Source organism: Oncorhynchus tshawytscha, linkage group LG06 (assembly GCF_018296145.1).
Source record: "Oncorhynchus tshawytscha isolate Ot180627B linkage group LG06, Otsh_v2.0, whole genome shotgun sequence".
Lineage (NCBI taxonomy): Eukaryota > Metazoa > Chordata > Actinopteri > Salmoniformes > Salmonidae > Oncorhynchus > Oncorhynchus tshawytscha.
The window spans coordinates 67,885,074-67,906,142 of NC_056434.1; the positions used below are offsets into that span (position 1 = coordinate 67,885,074).

At 41.1% G+C, this 21,069-nt stretch overlaps 1 protein-coding gene across 1 annotated transcript in view; it reads right to left on the reverse strand.

Annotated features, from left to right (window-relative positions):
* LOC112252959 (PDZ domain-containing protein 8) overlaps nt 1–21,069 on the reverse strand; it is a 70,038-nt gene that overhangs the window by 36,447 nt on the left and 12,522 nt on the right. The window contains exons 2-3 of the mRNA XM_042323542.1: nt 11,533–11,661; nt 6,127–6,229 (exon numbers count right to left, since the gene is read on the reverse strand). Of these exons, the coding sequence (XP_042179476.1) occupies nt 6,127–6,229; nt 11,533–11,661 (232 nt within the window). The remainder of the gene's footprint in view (nt 1–6,126; nt 6,230–11,532; nt 11,662–21,069) is intronic.

A 21,069-nucleotide genomic window follows, 5' to 3' on the forward strand; every position in this document is an offset into this window, starting at 1 on the left:
CTGGATGGTCTTCAGAAATAGATGGAGAGGTTGAGGGTAGCTGAAGGAAGAGACTAAAAACAAACAAAAGATAACTAATGTAAAATAAACCGTCTCCATGTAAAATAAATGTATTACACTACCATTAAAAAGATTGGGGTCACTTAGAAATGTCCTTGTTTTTGAAAGAAAAATATTTTTGGGCCATTAAAATAACATCAGATTGATCAGAAATACAGTGTAGACACTATTAATGTTTTTCAGTTCGCTGCAGCTAGAGAATGGAACGAGCTGCAACACTCAAACTGGACAGTTGTATCTCAATCTCTCCATTCAAAGACTCAATCATTGACACTCTTACTGACAGTTGTGGCTGCTTTGCGTGACGTATTGTTGTCTCTACCTTCTTGCCCTTTGTGCTGTTGTCTGTGCCCTATAATGTTTGTGCCATGTTTTATAGTGATGCACCGATAGGACAATTTTGGGATATACCGATATCCAATATTTTCCTTGCCAAAAAACAAAAACTATTTCATTTCATTTTTGCAGCCTTTTAAAAGCATTCTAGTACAGTTAAATAGTTAACACACACACCTGGATGCACCAGTCTAAGGCACTGCATCTGCGCAAGAGGCGTCACTACAGTCCCTGGTTCGAATCCAGGCTGTATCACATCCGGCCTTGATTGGGAGTCCCATAGGGCGGCGCACAATTGGCCCAGCGTCGTCAGAGTTTGCCGGGGTAGGCCATCATTGTAAATAAGAATTTGTTCTTAACTGACTTGCCTAGTTAAATATAGGTTACACACAAACACACACCAAAAAGTTATTTTGTTGGCATTTACACATGTCCCCATTACCAGTAAAACAATCAAAACCCATATATTTTACTTACTTGCTGTGTGTGCTGTTTCGTTGTTCATTTGTTCAGGCGTTTCATTCTCAACCAGGATTGCTATGGAAGGCCGTTTGGGTCTCTGCGTGTCTCAAAATATACCATTTAACGTGTCAATTAAGCTTGTTGACCAATCAGGATCTGAATATGACTGCACGTCACAAAATAATTTAACGTGTTCATACATTTTTTACACTATCACTCGTATTTCATATGTCACAACGATTCATCGATGCGTATGCTATGATGCTGGTAAAGTTCTCGCCCACCTACAGTGCTGGTCATAAAAAAAGCTGTTCTTCCCCAAAAACATAGCAAAACGACAATCTGTTTCAGTAGCTATCGTTAGCTAACTAACAATATAGCTAGGTGTCATCTAAAATAACCCTAATTTCTAAGACAATTCTTATTTGATTAATGGTGGTCAGACCCATCAATGTGAAGCTAGCCACAATAAGGATTAGCCACAATAGTGGACTTTGCGGTTAGCCTTCAAAATAGAGGTATTGCATAATTCTACTCTTTGTATTAATTTGCATCACTGTCAATTACATACTTTTAGTTTGAAGGCAAAACTCAAAATCCACTATTTTGCCTAATTCTTATTGTGGCTAGTTTCCCAACACATAACCTGGTCTGGGTTAGCCTCACTAGCCAGATGAAGCTAGCTGGCTGCTTATAACATTATCTTTGGGAAACAGGTTTAAATAGCTGGCTAGCTATTCATTTTCATTAACTGAAGTTCAATTTCAATAGGAAAACAACAAGTGGCAACCTAGCTAATACTTACTCAAGGATTCCTAAATCATTGCTAAGAATAATGAAAATGACTGCAGTTTCTACTGGTCATTGTTTTCAGGCTGGTTGTATTGGTGCTAGCTAGGTACCAAGCTAATGTTCTCTACCCCAAAGGTGCGGTCGAACAAAATCATGCTACAACCAACGCGGTAATGAAAACGCATCGTTCGTGGCCGGTGTTTGCAGACTTTCTTGTACAGCTTTGACAGTGCTACCGCATCTTTTTTGACACGCAAAGACCCAAACGGTGTTCCATAGTATGCATGTAGTGAAGCTAATAGCAGTGACGCTATTACTGTGTAACTCTGGTAGGGTAACATTTGAAAAATAGCGCTGTTGGTAGTGTGTACCGGTGCTCGATCAGTCGGCGAAAGCCAACATTACCCACGACCAGAGAACGGTTGATTGTCAAGGACAATGAATTCCATTATCTTGGCTTTAATGGATTGCGCCTTTGAGTTGTCTCTCTGAAAGGTTCTTACTCCTTCAAATGACTGCTTGACCTTTTGACTGCTCGAACCACACAGCAGACATTGTGGGCTAGGTTAGGAATGTGTGTTGCACGTGTAGCGCAACATTTTACGTGGAATCATTACGTCACGTACCTACTATATAGGTATGCACGTCAGCTTTGACATCAGTTTTGTACATAGGCGTTAAACTAGACATCGGCCGATACCGATGTTAGCATTTTTAGCTAATCTTGGACGATTCGGATTTGGTCACAGATATATCGTGCATCCCTAATGTTTTATGCTGCTACAATGTTGTGTTGCTACCATGTTGTTGTTGTTGTTATGTTGCCAGGTGTTGCTGCCATAGGTCTCTATGTAGTGTTGTCTCTCTTGTTGTGATGTGTGTTTTGTCCCATATTTAGATTGTATTCTTTTTTTAAATTTTATCCCAGGCCCCCGTCCCCGCAGGAGGCCTTTTGGTACACCGTCATTGTAAATCAGAATTTGTTCTTAGCTGACTTGCCTAGTTAAATAAAGGTTAAATAACAAATAAAAATGACTATTGTAGCTGGAAAAAGGCTGATTTTTAATGGAATATCTACATAGGCCCATTATTAGCAACCAGCACTCCTGTGTTTCAATGGCACGTTGTGATAGCTAATCCAAATTTAGGATTTTAAAAGGCTAACTGATCATTAGATAACCCTTCTGCAATTATGTTGGCACAGCTGAAAACTGTTGTCCTGATTTTTTTTTTTAAACTGTCCTTTAGAATAGTTGAAGTATCTGGAGCATCAACATTTGTGGGTTCAATTAAAGGCTCAAAATGGCCATAAACAAAGAATGTTCTTCTGAAAAGCCTCAGTCTATTCTTGTTCTGAGAAATGAAGGCTATTCCATGCGAGAAATTGTCAAGAAACTGAAGATCTCGTACAACGTTGTGTACAACTCCCTTCACAGAACAGCGCAAACTGGCCCTAACCAGAATAGAAAGAGTGGGAGGCCCCAGTGCACAACTGAGCAAGATTACATTAGTGTCTAGTTTGAGAAAAAGATGCCTCACATGTTCTCAACTGGCAGCTTCATCAAATAATACCCGCAAAACACAGTCTCAACATCAACAGTGAAGAGGCGACTCCGGGATGCTGGTCATCTAGGCAGAGTTGCAAAGAAAAATACATATATCTCAGACTGGCCAATAAAAATAAAAGATTAAGATGGGCAAAAGAACACAGACACTGGACAGAGGAACTTCGGAGTCGCCTCTTTACTGTTGACATTGAGACTGGTGTTTCGCGGGTACTATTTAATGAAGTTGCCAGTTGAGGACTTGTGAGGCGTCTGTTTATCAAACTAGACACTAATGTACTTGTCCTCTTGCTCAGTTGCGCACTGGGGCCTCCCACTCTTTCTATTCTGGTTAGAGCCAGTTTGGTGAGTGTGCAGGCCACGGAAGAACTGGGACATTTTCAGCTTTCAGGAATTGTGTACAGATCGTTGCAACATGGGGCCGTGCATGACCATGCTGAAACATGAGGTGATGGCGGGGGATGAATGGCACAACAATGGGCCTCAGGATCTCATCACGGTATATCTCTGTGCATTCAAATTGCCATTGACAAAATGGAATTGTGTTCACTGTCCGTAGCGTATGCCTGCCCATACCATGACCCCACCCGCCACCATGGGGCACTCTGTTCGCAACATTAACTTCAGCAAACTGCTCGCCCACACGACGCCATACACGCTGTCTGCAATCTGCCCGGTACAGTTGAAACCAGAATTAATCTGTGAGAGTGGCTATCGAAGGTGAGCATTTTCCCAATTAAGTCGGTTATGATGCCAAACTGCAGTCAGGTCAAGACCCTGGTGAGGAGGACGAGCACGCAGATGAGCTTCCCTGAGATGGTTTCTGACAGTTTGCGCTGAAATTCTTCAGTTGTGCAAACCCACAGTTTCATCAGCTGTCTGGGTGGTTGGTCTCAGACGATCCCGTAGATGAAGAAACCGGATGGAGATCCTGGGCTGGCGTGGTTCCACATGATCTGCGGTTGTGAGGCCAGTTGGACGTACTGCCAAATTCTCTAAAAATGACAGAGGTGGCTTATGGTAGAGAAATTAACATTTAATTCTCTGGCAACAAGTCTGTTGGACATTCCTGCAGTCAGCATGCCAATTGCATGCTCCCTCAACTTGAGACATCTGTGGCATTGTGTTGTGTGACAACTGCACATTTTGGAGTGGCCTTTTATTGTACACAACACAAGGTGTACCTGTGTAATGTTCATGCTGTTTAATCAGCTTCTTGATATGCCACACCGGTCAGATGGATGGATTATCTTGGCAAAGGAGAAATGCTCACTAACAGGGATGTAAACTAATTTTGGCGCAAAATTTCTGGGATCTTCTATTTCAGCTCATGAAACGTGGGACCAACAATTTAAATGTTGCATTTATATTTTTGTTCCGTGCATTAACATACGTGCCACACAGAGAGCCCAGTTCAGAGGATAGTTGGTCCTCATCTCCAGCGATCATTCTTGGAATAAAAACGCAAAGGAATATGCAGAGAAAGAAAGGGAGAGTGACCTTTTTAAGATGGTATCGCCTTTAATCCTTAGCATGGTCCTGCTTGGGACACAAGCTGCAAGAGGCTGATACAACAGCCCAAATGCCACCTTGCATCTGCATCTCTAGGTAGCATATTAATGGAGAGCTAGCTACAGCACTCTGTCTGAAGAGGATGTCATTAGAGGGACACAACGGGTGACAGCCATATTGGTCAAGTTGAACACTTACCTCAGCGGCTGCAGTAGATGGGTTGTACATTGGAAGGAATGTTGAAGAAATTGTGTTGTAGCATGTCTGAGAGTCATAGCTTTTATTGCAGGCAGGTAGCCTAGCGGTTAGAGCATTGGGCCAGTAACCGAAAGGTCGGCAGTTTGAATCCCAGAGCCGACAGGGTGAAAAATCTGTTGATGTGCCCTTGACCTAGGCACTTAATTGCTCCAGGGTCGCCGTTGATAATGACAGATATCACACACACACAACACACACACACAAATATCACACACACGCAACTCTAACTTACAGATCGTGGCAGGCTAGAATGCATGGCTTACAGAGAGTACATACAGTAAATGAGGATTACTGATATGAACTATTTTACTGAAAATGTCCCTTTATTTTTTGCAAGCAATGTCGCAAGGAACAAATGTTAGTGGCATTGCCCTCTGCTGGACAGGATGGAATCTGCTACAACATAATAACATTATTCTGAAAAATGACCTCTTGAATGAAACTAAAATGTATTTTGAGCCAATGCAAATGCCAGTTGTTCACAGAGAGAAGCAGCGTCGGGATGTGAGAGTGATGGTCAGTAATTAGACTTGCCATTTTCGTCTCAAACAGTCATTAGTCACTTCCGAACAAGTCCCATGTTATAATGTTAATATCTCTGAATTGCTGCAATTAGAAAAGGTTTGCTCTAAGGCTCGATTATTTTTTGTTGCTTTCAAAATGTCACTGGGGGAAATTGACTTCTCAGATGGGGGAAAATAAAACTTTTGAATCAATAGAGCAAGTATTCCATGCTTCTTCTCTAATGACTATGGTCTCGATCATGTTAATACCTTTGAATAAAATATACCATCAGTGAAACCGGTAAATGTCACCACAAGGTGTTTTGTACCAGCCAATTAATGTGTCATAAATGTAAATCATCTATAAGAAGTTAAACACTATTGTCATATTGTGACAATTGATTAGGACCACAAAAATAACATGGAGCACCAATACAATACTGCTTGCTGTTCTTCTTAAGGACAAACCTATGATTCCCTAGCTCCCCTAGTTGAACAAGGCAGATTAAACATGTGTCAGTAGCCCTCTGGCTCTTTGTCTGACAAATAGGCATTACGCTTGGGTGGTCTTTAAGAAAGATGACTGGTGTTGTTTTACATGGGGGGAGTGGGGGGGACAGTATCTTAAAGAAGCCCACCGTTTTGATGGAGCTGCGTGTTTTCTCTTTCCACTCGTGGCTGCTCAGCTCAAAGGTGCAGTGCACATAGGTCTCTCTGTCGTACGAGCCCAGGATAAAAAGCCTGAGGGAGAAATTAGAGAAGAAAAAGCTCATTTTAGACAGTACATCATTGCTGATTCTCTCGGTCTCCCTATGTGTAGTGCATTGCCTACAATATATTTAAAATACAGACGTACACACTTGAAAGACCTTGATGCCACTGTGGACGAACCAAATTATTTAGGCTGGGACAAGTGTTTTCAGGTACTACTAGAAAGCATCAGAGACCCCTGACCAATGATACAAGGATACTGAAGCAAACACTGTCAAGGCTATTGCTGCCCTTTTGTGAAGTGATGAAAATACACCAAAAAAGTGTAAAATACTAAGGTAAAGCAGTAGTAGATGTGCATTTGAAGTGTTTAACTATTTATATTACAGAATTACTTACTAAAATATACAGTAGGTAGACTTATTTTAAAGTCATAAAAATACAATTGACACCTGTTTAAAAAAAGTAAACAAAGAAACAGTAATAACTATTTATATTTGCCTCAATTACACCACTGGATACACATGTTCTTGTCCCATTAAGTCAATTGAGTCCCCAGTTACTGTATACAACAAGCTCTATCTGTATACAGGATGTGCAGATGACATACTGGATTCTGGATGAACAATATGCTGACTGTGTCTCCATCTGCTGGTGACAGACAATACATCTTACACAGACTTGACAACCTAATCCTGCCAGTCAATTAATTGTCAAGCTCCTTTAAAAATGGAGGTCAAATCTGGACACTTAAACTTTGGACACCCTTCTGTCTTGACCAGTGTCTTAACTAGTTCACTAGCCAGTGCCTGACTTTAAATACGTTACCAAAACACACCTAATGTTTTCAATTCATGTATTATATACAGTCGTGGCCAAAAGTTGAGAATGACACAAATATTAATTTTCACAAAGTCTGCTGCCTCAGTGTCTTTAGATATTTTTGTCAGAACTTACCCTAGTAAAACTGACTATCCTACCGATCCTCGACTTCGGCGATGTCATCTACAAAATAGCTTCCAATACTCTACTCAGCGAACTGGATGCAGTTTATCACAGTGCCATCCGTTTTGTTACTAAAGCACCTTATACCACCCACCACTGCGACCTGTATGCTCTAGTCGGCTGGCCCTCGCTACATGTTCGTCGCCAGACTCACTGGCTCCAGGTCATCTACAAGTCTATGCTAGGTAAAGCTCCGCCTTATCTCAGTTCACTGGTCACGTTGGCAACCCCCACACGTAGCACGCGCTCCAGCAGGTGTATCTCACTGATCATCCCTAAAGCCAAAACCTAATTTGGCCGCCTTTCCATCCAGTTCTCTGCTGCCTGCGACTGGAACGAATTGCAAAAAACTCTGAAGTTGGAGACTTTGATCTCCCTCACCAACTTTAAACATCTGCTATTTGAGCAGCTAACCGATCGCTGCAGCTGTACATAGTCCATCAGTATATAGCCCACCCAATTTACCTACCACATCCCCATACTGTTTTTATTTATTTACTTTTCTGCTCTTTTGCACACCAGTATCTCTACCTGCACATGTTCATCTGATCATTTATCACTCCAGTGTTAATCTGCTCAATTGTAATTATTCACTCCTATGGCCTATTTATTGCCTACCTCCTCATGCCTTTTGCACACAATGTATATAGATTTTTTTTCTACTATGTTATTGACTTGTTTATTGTTTATTCCATGTGTAACTCTGTGTTGTTGTCTGTTCACACTGCTATGCTTCATCTTGGCCAGGTCGCAGTTGCAAATGAGAACTTGTTCTCAACTAGCCTACCTGGTTAAATAAAGGTGAAATAAAAAATAAATAAAAAAGCAAGCATGCTATCCTTACATTAAGAGGTTTTTCACTGTCCTTGGGCAGCAAGCAACAGACAAAGTAACCAATCAAAACTAAGAGAACATAAAAATAAAGAACATGACAGGCAGTTTAAAATAATCTTGTTGCTATTTACAATCTATAAATTATTCATCTGAACTAATTCACTGATCATTTCAGGTCTATTTAGAATATTATAATGTTCTTCTGAATATCAACAACCTTTTATTCCTCCTCTTAAAAATGCATTGCCTATTCAGAAAAACAAAGACTTTCTCGCAATTCGGTTTCATTTGGCTCCAACCCAATGGAATCCTACAGAGACAAACGCAATATTAGGCACAGTAGAGTCGGTGTAAATTGAAGTGGATGGGCGTCATTGTTAGACATATCTGGCTGCGCCCAGTGAGGTAAGAGGGTATCCATTTGCAGCAGCTGTAGGGATAGAAGTGCCAGCCAGCCATAGCTTGGGCCTGGCCTCATAATGGGCAAGGTCTGTGTATTATTAATGAGGAGCTTTTCTGGTGTCCTACAGTCTTGTGGCCACTCCACTACTATACTAGACCCAAGCAACACAACAAAGACTTACACCGCCATCAGGACAGGGTGGAGGAGACAATTCTCAGGCCCAGAGCTGACATGTTTAAGTTGTCATTGGCCCAGAGGAGATGTGGCTGTGTTTTAGGAAGGGAGGGGAGACTAGAGGAGAGATACATGACCTACCTAAATACAAACAAACTGCTTTTTAACTGTGCAAGGCATTGTCACCCAAATGGATTAGGCTACTTTGAGCAGGAGGTAACATAATTACCTGGTAAATGTGTAGCCTTGCTGGTTAAGTTTATTATTGATGTATTTCCTTCATGAGTGAGGCCAGAGCCTTTACCAAGAGCAGGATTGGACACCTAGCACATATAGTGGTGAAAAATGCAAGGTCTGGATATAGTCCAGACTGTTCTAGCCCCACCATAGGTTATAGATGTGATTCATATCTGGACTCTTGCTGGCAACTCCAGAACAGTCCAGCGCTTGTTCTTGAACCATTCCAAGGTGCTTTTGAAGTGTGTTTGGTTGTTGTCCAGCTAGAAAACCCACAACCTTTAACAGAGATCCAGTTTTTTTTGACACAAGGTTGAACATTGCACTCCAAAACACCTTGACAATCTGCTGTTTTCATGATGTCTTGCACACATTCAACACCCCCATTACCCGAGGCAGCTTAGCACAGCATTACTGAACCTCCCCCATGTCTGATTTTAGGGAGGGTATGATTATCTTTGAATGTTTCATGTGGTCGTTGGTAAACATAGGAAGACCCCACTACTGAAAGAGACAAGAAAGCCTCATTGAACTTCTCAAAAACCCACCTAAAACAAGCTTAAATCCTGGGAAAACTGCTGTGGACCATTGAAACAAATGTAGAGCTAGCTCAGATCAGCACTGTGTATACCGAAAACCAAATTAAGCTTTCAATGAAAAGAACACCTTCTCTACAATCAAACATGGCGAGGTTTGATAATATAGTGGGGTTGCTTTTCTGCCTCTGGTACTAGGGGCCTTGAACGTGTGCAAGGCATCATGAAATCAGCAGATTATCAAGGTGTTTTAGAGTCCAAAGTTCAACCTTGTGTCCAGAAACTGGGTTTCCATTGAAGGCTGTGGATCTTCCAGCTGGACAAGGCCCCAAACATGCATCAAAACACACCCAGGAATGGATCAAGAAGAAACGCAGGACTGTTCTGGAGTGGCCAGCGAAGGGTCGGTATCGGAATCACATCCAAAACCTACGGCGAGATCTGAAAGCAGCAGTTGGTAGAGGGCACCACTCATACATAGAAGAATTAGAGCAGTTGCTGCTTTAGAGTGGGCCAAATTGCCAGTAGAAAGGTACAGCAAGGGCCTTCAGGGTGGCGCAGCAATCTAAGACACTGCATGCGGTGTCACTACAGCCTGGGGTTTAATCCTGGCCAGCCGCGTCCGGGAGACCAAATGGGGCGGCGCAATTGGCCCAGCGTCGTTCGGGTTATGGTAGGGTTTGGCCGGGAGGGATGTCCTTGTCCCATCGCGAACTAGCGACTCCTGTAGCGGGCCGGGTGCAGTGCACGCTGACACGGTCACCAGGTGTACGGTATTTCCTTTGACACATTGGTGCGGCTAGCTTCCGGGTTGTGTCAAGAAGCAGTGCGTCTTGGTTGTGTTTCGGAGGACGCACGGCTCTCAACCTTCGCCTCTCCCGAGTCCGTACGGGAGTTGCAGCGACGAGGCAAGACTAACTCCCAATTGGATACCACAAAACTGGAGAGAAAAAAGGATAACATATTTATAAAAATTGCCGATGACAACTGTAGGGCTGATCACAGACAACGATGAGACCGCTTACAGGGAGGAGGTCAGAGACCTGACCGTGTGGTGCCAGGACAACAACCTCTCAACGTGATCAAGACAAAGGAGATGATTGTGGACTACAGGAAAAAGAAGACCGAGCATGCCCCCATTCTCATTGATGGGGCCGTAGTGGAGCAGGTTGAGAGCTTCAAGTTCCTTGGCGTCCACTTCGCCAACAAACTAACATGGTCCAAGCACACTAAGACAGTCGTGGAGAGGGCACGACAAAACCTATTCCCCCTAAGGAGACTGAAAAGATATGGCATGGGTCCTCAGATCCTCAAAAGGTTCTACAGCATCCTGACTGGTTGCATCACTGCCTGGTATGGCAACTGCTCGGTAACCGACCATAAGGCACTACAGAGTAGTGTGTATGGCCCGGTACATCACTGGGGCCAAGCTTCCTGCCATCCAGGACCACTATACCAGGCGGTGTCAGAAGAATGCCTTAAATTGTCAAAGACTCCAGCCACCCTAGTCGTCTGTTCTCTCTGCTACCGGCAAGCGGTAGCGGAGCACCAATTCTAGGTCCAAGAGGCTTCTACCCCCAAGCCGTAAGAATCCTGAACATCTAATCAAATGGCTACCCAGACTATTTGCATCCTCCCCCTCCCCCTCCCCTCCCTCTCTATGCTGTATTCAGTGCATGTGACAAATAACATTTGATTTGAGGCTTTCTCCAGATGTGACGCTTGGAGCTCTACAGACAATTCATTCGACCTCCTGGCTTGGTTTTTGCTCTGACATGCACTGTCAACTGTGAGACCTTATGTAGACAGGTGTGCCTTTCCAAATCATGTCCAATCAATTGAATTTACCACAGGAGGACTCCAATCAAGTTATTCAAGGATGATCAATGGAAACAGGATGCACCTGAACTCAATTTCAAGTCTCATAGCAAAGGATCTTAGATACCTTATTTAGATAAGTATTATTTTACATTTTTAATACATTTTCCAAAAAGTCAAAATATCTGTTTTCGTTTGTCATTATGGGCTACTGTGTAGATTGCTGAGGATTTATTTTATTTAATACATTTTAGAATAAGGCTGTAATGTAACAAAATATCGAAATGAAATATGTCACGATGTAAACAGGGAATGAGACATCCTACCTGCTACATTCAACAAGGGTGACCCTAAGCCGGCCCTCCACCAATCCTGAGTCCTGAACGGAGAGGTCCAAGTCACAGGCGGAAGACCCAATAGGAGGTTGCACTTGGAAAGGGAAAAAGGGTTTGTATCTGTAAAAAAACAAAACAACAGACAATGATTAAATTAGAAAATGGTTGTCCATTCGTTGTATACTGCTAGTGATTTCAGTGTGAACATTACGACTGAGGGATTCAACACTTCATTGAGCAGTGTTTGACAATCTATGCATAGGCCTATGGCTATTCCACTGGGTGAAGAAAATAACAGAACTTGTGATCACTTCCCTCAAATCCCAAACACTACTGTATCAGCAATTTGATTCAGCGTTTAAGCATTGCTTAAAACACTTCTGTTTAGTTCTGCTATTCTAGCCACCATACTGTTGGAGAAGTTGAGTAGCAAAGCCCTGAGGACATCCGGTGCTAACTCGCTACTGTCTACGTTTCAGATGATGTGCTGTTAGCCCACGGCAATAGTTTAACAGACACAGAACCGGTTAGCGTCTCTGCTTTGTCATCATCCTCAGGATTGTTTCCCTTGAGTGACTGAAACACGGACTCAGTGATTAGGAAATAACCAACGGACTAAAATGTATGCTAAAGCTGCTATTGACTGCTTCATCACGACACCTACACTATCAGCATAGGCACACAGTAGGCTGTTGAATAATTAAATGTGTAATAATAAATAACTACACAGTAATAAGGTCACTAATACAAAGTGTAAGATACACATCTCCTTGCTCAGAGGACTGATGGATTGGAAAGTGGAATGTAAAAGTGAATGAGATAAGTAGAAATTTAGAAAATTTAGTAGAAATAAAGTTGAGATTGAGAAGACTTGAAGTTGAAAAATTAAGAGGGATGGATGATGGAGACATGAAGAGGATGGTGAGACGAGAGGAAAAGTGGGAGAGAGATGGAGAAGAGATAGTGTACCCCTTAGATAGTGGACTTATTGGGGCGTCAGGGTAGCCTAGTGGTTAGAGCGTTGGACTAACCGTAAGGTTGCAAGTTCGAATCACCGAGCTGACAAGGTACAAATCTGTTGTTCTGCCCCTGAACAGGCAGTTAACCCACTGTTCCTAGGCCGTCATTGAAAATAAGAATTTGTTCTTAACTGACTTGCCTAGTAATTTTTTTTAATTTTTTTTAATTTTTTAAAATAAAATAAGTAAAATAAAATTCCACATTTGTTGTATTACAGCCTGAATTAAAAATGGGTTAAATCAATCTCTCTCCCATCTACATACAATACCCCATAATGACAAAGTGAAAATATGATTTAGAAATGTTGGTAAATTATTGAAAATTTTATTCAGAAATATCACTTACATAAGTATTCACACGGCTGAGTCAATGCCTTGTTGAAGCACCGTTGGCAGCGAATACAGCTGTGAGTCTTTCTGGGTAAGTCTCTAAGGGCCCGATTCAGATTAAGGGCCCGATTAAGCCATGCAAACGGGACACAATTCTCGTTTAATGCACTTTTCTCTCTATGCATATTATGACCTTGAACTTAAGCATGAGAATAGCATGCTATTCACCTGCTATTACTTTTCTGTGTGTCTACAAATACACTCTATTCTGACCTTGACTGAATTCCCAAATATTTCCACCACCTTTACGCGCAAGAAAACCATGAATAAGGTCTAGCGAACCTAACGGTTCCAAGTGGGAAAAGCATGTTCTTTCTTCCCCCCGATAGAAATAACACCATTCTCCATTAACTGTAATTAACAACTTGATAAGAGCTAGGTAAATGAGTAATCCGTTTGAATAAGGGAATTGTAAATATAAATGACACTTGCTTTAGATAAACTACATGACCAAAAGTATGTTGTCCCCCGGTACCAGTCAGAAAAAGTTATGAAAGTACGCAGTACATGGCCAAAAGTATGTGGACATATGCTCATGGAACATCTCATTCTAAAATCATGGACATTCATATGGAGTTGGTCCCCCCTTTGCTGCTAGAACAGCCTCCACTCTTCTGGCAAAGCTTTCCACTAGATATTGGAACATTGCTGAGGGGACTTGAGGCACAAGAGAATTAGTGTAGTTGGGCACTGACATTGGGCGTTCAAGCCTGGCTCGCAATCAATTAATCCCAAAGGTGTTTGATGGGGTTGAGGTCAGGGCTCTGTGCAGGCCAGTCAAGTTCTTCCACACCAATGTCATCAAACCATTTCTGTATGGACCTCACTTTATGCACGGGGCATTGTCATGCTGAAACAGGAAAGGTCCTTCCCCAAACCGTTGCCACAAAGTTGGAAGCACAGAATCGTCTAGAATGTCATTGTATGCTGTAGAGTTAAGATTTCCCTTCACCTATGGGCCTAGCCCTTGAACCATGAAAAACCGCCCCAGACCATTATTCCTCCTCAACCACAGTTGGCACTATGCATTCAGGCAGGTAGAGTTCTCCTGGCATCTGCCAAACCCAGATGGTGAAGCGTTATTCATCACTCCAGAGAACGAGTTTCCACCGCTCCAGAGTCCCATGGTGGCGAGCTTTACACCACTCCAGCCGACGCTTGGTTTTGCGCATGCTGATCTTAGGCTTGTGTGCAGCTGCTTGACTATGGAAACCCATTTCATGAACTCCTGAAGAACAGTTCTTGTGCTGATTTGCTTCCAGAGGCAGTTCGGAACTCAGTAGTGGGTGTTGCAACTGAGGACACACAATTTAACGCACTTTAGCACTCGGCGGTCTTGTTCTGTGAGCTTGTGTGGCCTACCACTTTGCAGCTGAGACGTTGTTGCTCCTAGTCGTTTCCACCTCACATTAACAGCACTGACAGTTGACGGGCAGCTCTAGCAAGGCAGGAATTGTGACGAACTGAAAGGTGGCATCCATTATCCATTATGCTGCCACATTGAAAGTCACTGGGCTCTTCAGTAAGACCATTCTACTGTCAATGTTTGTCTATGGAGATTGCATGGCTGTGTGCTCAATTTTATACACCTGTCAGCAATGGGTGTGGCTTAAATAGCCAAATCCACTAATTTGAAGAGGTGTCGACATACTATTGTTTTATATATTTTATCTTATAATCGCTGGAAACAAATGTGAAACCAGTCATAAGGCAGAAAACTGAAGCATATCAACTCTCCCACAGTAAGGTTTATGAAATGTTGTGCCGCAACGCATAATTTAAATTGTATGGCCTTTTAACTTGCAGGGAGGGGCATTCTCAAATCTCTTAATTATAGGCTACCTCAACTCTCTTTCTTATTTGAATCATGTACAATTTTAGCCACTATCAGTATCGTCAGTAGGCCTAATAACCACACATAGTCAACTGCCAATTTACTGTTAGTTCCCTTCAGCTGGTATAGCCTACATTATCATTCCATTTAATTACAGTGTTTCGTTTACCTTAATTTGCTTCCCCTGTAAAAGCGATCACGGCCAGGTGGTTGTTGCTAAGGATCATTACGAACAGTTGATTTTATTTTTAAAAAACATGTAGGCCAATTCAATCATTATGAAGCAGAGCGCAGACCAAGCCGTAACAGTTTGAACCCGCAGCACAGTGCAATACTTGGCAGTGTCAGCACACAGTTCCATGGTTAGTGCACTCAATAGACGAGGGTATAGCCTACTAGTGTACACAAGTCTCCCTGTTAGAATTCTATGCACACTAATTTTCTAACATCACCATGGGTTAAAGAACTGAATTTGGCCATTTTCAGAATGAATCAAACCACCGTTTTTTCTTTAGTGTGTAAAGGCTCTCCAAACCTGTTTATGATTCATAAATACTTTCCTAACCTTTTTAAAATCTGCCAATTGGTGCTGAAAGATGGCTTCCTTTTATTGATCCCTAATATTCTGAACCCGTTCTGTCGATATGTTCTATTGAGTCTGTAGACAAAATTCAAGCAAAGGTACACTGTATTGAAAGGGATGTCTTAAGATAAATGTACTGAAACCCCTATTTAATTCCAAATCCACAACAATATCAAAAAAGGTACTTTGAATACCAACTACTGAGAAGTGCATTGGAAAGGAATAAGAAAAGGCATAATTTAATAAAATTGGAATCTGGCCCTAAGAGCTTTGCACAACTGGATTGTGCCATAGATTTTCAAGTAGATTTAAGTCTAAACTATAACTCGGCCACTCAGGAACCATCAGTGTCTTCTTGATATGCAACTACAGTGTAAATGTGGCCTTCTGTTTTAGGTTATTGTCCTGCTGAAAGGTGAATTCATTTCCCAGTGTCTGGTGGAAAGCAGACAACCAGTTTTTCCTTTACGATTTTGGCTGTGTTAATTAAGCTCCATTCCGTTTCTTTTTTATCCTGAAAAACTCACCAGTCCTTAACGATTACAAGCATACCTATAACATGATACAGCCACAACTATGCTTGAAAATATGGAGTGTGGTACTCAGTAATGTGTTGTATTGGATTAGCCCCAAACATAACACTTATTCAGGACAAAAAGTGAATTACTTTGCCACACTTATTTAGCATGTTTTGGAATATTGTTATTCTGCACAGGCTTCCTTCTTTTCACTGTGTTAGTTCGGATAGTATTGTGGAGCAACTGCAATATTGTTGATCCATCCTCAGTTCTCCTATCCCAGCCATTCAACTCTGCAAATGTCTTAAAAAGTCACCATTGGCCCCTGAGGGGGTTTCTTTCCTCTCCAGCAACTGAGTTAGTAATGGCGCCTGTATCTTTGTAGAGACTGGGTATATTTATACACCATCCAAAGCGTAATTAATAACTTCACCATGTTCAAAGGGATATTCAATGTGTGCTTTTAATATACCAATAGGTGTCCTTCTTTGTGAGACATTGGAAAATCTCCTTGGTCTTCATGGTTGAATCTGTTAGAAATTCACTGCTCTAATGAGGGACCTTACAGATAATTGTATGTGTTGGGTAAATGAGCTAGTAGGCCGGTTTGGGTTTTGAGCTAGTAGGACCGTTTTGGGTTTTTACTACCTTCTATACTGGTATTTCAATGTTTAATTTGTTAAATGTGATATTCCGTGTGTAACGTCCATTTTAATAGTTTACTCCTCTACTTGAGTCATCCCTCTCCACAGACCTAATCCCACCCCGTCACTGAAGTAGCGCATTTGTTGTTGCTTGACCACGAGACACTTTCATTCAGGTTGCAGCACATGCAACAAGTTTGATGACAACGATGTTGTTTGCACTATGATCTTAATATAAATCCACAAACGTTCTATAATTACAATATTAGTTTGTGTTTCTTACATCTGCAAAGAGCTAGTTTGTATTTTCTTAGCAAGTTAAGCTAAATCGTGTTAGACACTAATGCTAATCGCTAGTTTTATATCGATGGCTAGCTAACTAGCTAATAAAAGTACTTAGTCAGAGCAAACGTAGCTAGCTAATACAGCCTGATACCAGTACTGGTGGAGGCATATATCAGCATGTTGTTTGTGCATCAGTATCTTCTAAAATAGGCAACGCATGTTAGCTACGTGAATAAAGATTTACTGTAGTCAAAGATTATAGGGTCCCCTAGGAAACACTCAACATCCCATTGGTTCCTACCCTGTCACAATAGCTCGTCCATATCATTTTTTAAATTCGCTGTCATGTCAAACACTATTCAAAGTGCCCCCTATTATTTATATTCTAACTATAGAATTATAATAAACATTTTATTTCCATGATTCCAAAAGTTCACCCAACTGTTATGATCTAAATTGCAATTGCAACATTTGGTTAAAAATAAGGCCTAGTATTTTTGCCCATATTGTGGAAGTGTGGAAATGATCTCAAATGAATGCAGAAAATGCAGAAATTGATGGAAATGCAGGAAATAATTTTAGGTTGAAATTGAATTGAACATTATAAAACAATCAGAATGGAGAAAGACCCATTTAAATAATTTAGAATATATAATGTGTTGCCACCCTAGGGTCACGCACTACTCATGAAGCAAATGTAGAACTTTTATTAATCAAAAACATAACAAATTGTCAAATACAGTCATAAATTTGAAAAATACCATATGATATTTTGGCCATATCACCCAGCCCTATGAGGTAGTCATTCAAAAATCATGTTAAACACTATTATTGCACACAGAGTGAGTGCATGCAACTTATGTGACATGTTAAGCAAATGTTTATTTAGGCTTGCCATAACAAAGGGGTTTCTTATTGACTCAAGACATTTCAGCCTAACATTTGTAAAATTTCAAAAAACATAATTCCTCTTTGACATTACAGGGTATTGTGAGTAGGCCAGTGACAACAAATCTATAATTAATCCATCTTCAATTCAGGCTATAATGTAGAAAATGTCAAGGGGGATAATACTTTCTGATGGCACTGTAGATGCGAAATGGAGTAGATGCTACAGGAGCATCTACTGGAGGCCCACGGTTCCATTGGGCATGTGGGCGGATAGGAAATCCCTGCCCTGCTGGGATCAGATTATCTAACAGATCCTGAGTGTTTCCTGCTCTCACTCCACAGCAGGAGGACTGACCTCAACCAGTGTGGGGTGAGACACACAGCTTGGCTCTCCATCTCTCGGTCTCACCCTAGTTCACACGCTGACCCACTCATACAACATGATGTCCTCCAAAACATTTGGTCCCAGCACTGTGACTTCCTCTATTGGGTGTGGTCATTGGCTAAAAGCAAAATTAAGGCCAATGATTAAACAGTAACGAAAATCCTCATTGTAATTATGAACATCATGTTGTTTTGGACTACACGCCTGCCTCTACTATTTTTGGCCCCTGGTGCCTTGGATGGCCTGAAGCCTCTGGCATTCTATACCAGAGAGGATTTTGCGTAACTGTTCGTTAATATAAAATGCTAGATATGAGACAGCCTAACCATAGAAATAAAATAAATATAAATAACTTATTCTAGTTATGAGCCTAACCTACATCCAAAGATAATATTTGTTTTCAAGATGAAGTGTTTATATCGATGCCTCTACAATAGCTACCACTTTGATTATTTATTTTTTTATTCGCTTTTTTCCAATCCAGCATCTTGAATTCCCAATGTTGACATACATACATAATCTGTCATGCTTCAACAGGTTGTCCAGAGAGGTCAAACAACAAGGTGGAAGAGAATGGTACCACTACCACATTCAGCATCCCAGCCCTGGCTGTACACTCCAGGTTCTTTGGGTACTGAACAAAAGCAGAACCATTGTTCAGGGCTCAGTTCCTTTAGGCTCCTTTGTGGTTGTCAGCACACTGTCTCCAATACATTTCCACAGGGCGAAAATAGAAATCCAGAAGAGGGGGAGAAGAATGTGACAGGGGACATTCTGAAGGACTTCGCTGGCTAACTCACGGGCAGCCTGTTTTTTAAACCGGCAACATTCATCTCATGCTAAACTCCAAGATGAACAATGTTTTAGCACGTGAGAATGGCTAAACAACACTTCATTAGTCCTTAAATATGATGAGTAGTAGGCTATGATCTACAAAAGGTAAGCTAACTCCCTAAAGGGACAGTATACTTTCAAATCAAAACCTGTCAGATGTTTGGTGAGTGGCTAATTATACTGTACTTTGTAAAACCAAATGTTCACATCAGCAGTTGACACTGTTTTGCGTCTCCGTGGTCATGAATGAACCCAGTTCCAAAACGATTTATCACACAAAGGCCACACAGGTCTACATTCTTAAATCACAGTTAACATTCCCTCAATTGCACAGACAGCACAGGTCAGAGAGGAAGAGGCAGCTCAGCTCAGTATCATTGTAACAATGATTAGGAGAACATAGCAGATTATTAGGCATGAGGGCTTGACAGCACCATTCCACGACAAAGTCATCTTAATTGGAAAACACGTTTGCATTTTGTCTTGGTGCAAGTACAAGCGGGCAGACGTGGCCTATCACGTTCCACAGACACCATTAGCCTCATCAAAAAGCCTCTATTAAAAATGTATAGGGAACATCCCTATCCCCTTGGCCTACCTGCATCTTGCATTTAGTCTCGTTACAATTATCCATTAGATTAGGCCTTCACAAATACCATACCCTGTCACAAAAGCTAAGACCACCTAATTGCTGAAAAGAAAACATGCATATTACAATGTAAACCAAACATGTTTGTTGCTATAGGCCTAGTCTCTTACTAGAATATTATCAATAATTGTTTCTTGTATCGAGGGATCTAAAGATTGCCTTATTTCTAGTGGTTGTGCTTTAGAGCCTTTAATAATTAAGTAGGACCAAAGCAAGTCTCAACCACAACAACCATGGGTGTTACAGTAGAAGTGATTATCTCGTTCTGAGATGGACACACAATACAGTTCTTGGATAAATTTGGCCAAATATTCCTTGTATTCTGTGCTTGGCATCTCCCATAGACCCGGTCCGTTATGGCAGCTCAGTAGTGCTGAGCGATTAGTATTTTTAAAGTAATTTCAGATTCCTTCAGATTATTAAAAAATAAAATCACACTTTTTGATTCAATAATTTTTTTGTAAATGCTGTAACACAGAAGAAAACTATTAATAAAAGTCCCATGATGGTAGTGACTTCCCATTACTCACTTATTAACCATCATTTATTCACATGACTTTACTTGAATAAAATATTTCAGTTGTGTATACTTTATTACATTTGTTTAATTTGATAAGTATCATTCTGTCCCAAGTCATCTCATCTCTATAGAGCTGCTGCATATGCTGTCTGACAAAGTCACTATTTTGTAGTTCTTCAAAGTAAATTAAGCATACATTCTGCGGTCTCTTCTGTAGCAAGCATAAAAACAAACAGACATGACAAGTAGGTGTGCAATGGATTATGGTCATTGTAGTTAATTATCACGTTTTCCACTCTACACTATATATAATTATGGCCTGTTGGAAACTACTAGAGGTCGACCGATAATGATTTTTCAACGCCGATACCGATTATTGGAGGACCCGAAGAAAAGCCGATACCGATTAAAATCGGTCTATTTTTTTTTTTTCATGTACCTGTAATAATGACAATTTCAACAATACTGAATTATTTTAACTTAATATGATACATCAATAAAATCAATTTAGCCTCAAATAAATAATGAAACATGTTCAATTTGGTTTAAATAATGCAAAAACAAAGTGTTGGAGAAGAAAGTAAAAGTGCAATATGTGCCATGTAAGAAAGCTAACGTTTTAGTTCCTTGCTCAGAACATGAGAACATATGAAAGCTGGTGGTTCCTTTTAACATGAGTCTTCAATATTCCCAGGTAAGAAGTTTTAAGTTGTAGTTATTATAGGAATTATAGGACTATTTCTCTCTATCCCATTTGTATTTCATTAACCTTTGACTATTGGATGTTCTTATAGGCACTTTAGTATTGTCAGTGTAACCGTATAGCTTCCGTCCCTCTCCTCGCTCCTCCCTGGGCTCGAACCAGGAACACATCGACAACAGCCACACTCGAAGCAGTGTTGCCCATGCAGAGCAAGGGGAACAACCACTCCAAGTCTCAAAGCGAGTGACGTTTGAAACACTATTAGCGCGCACC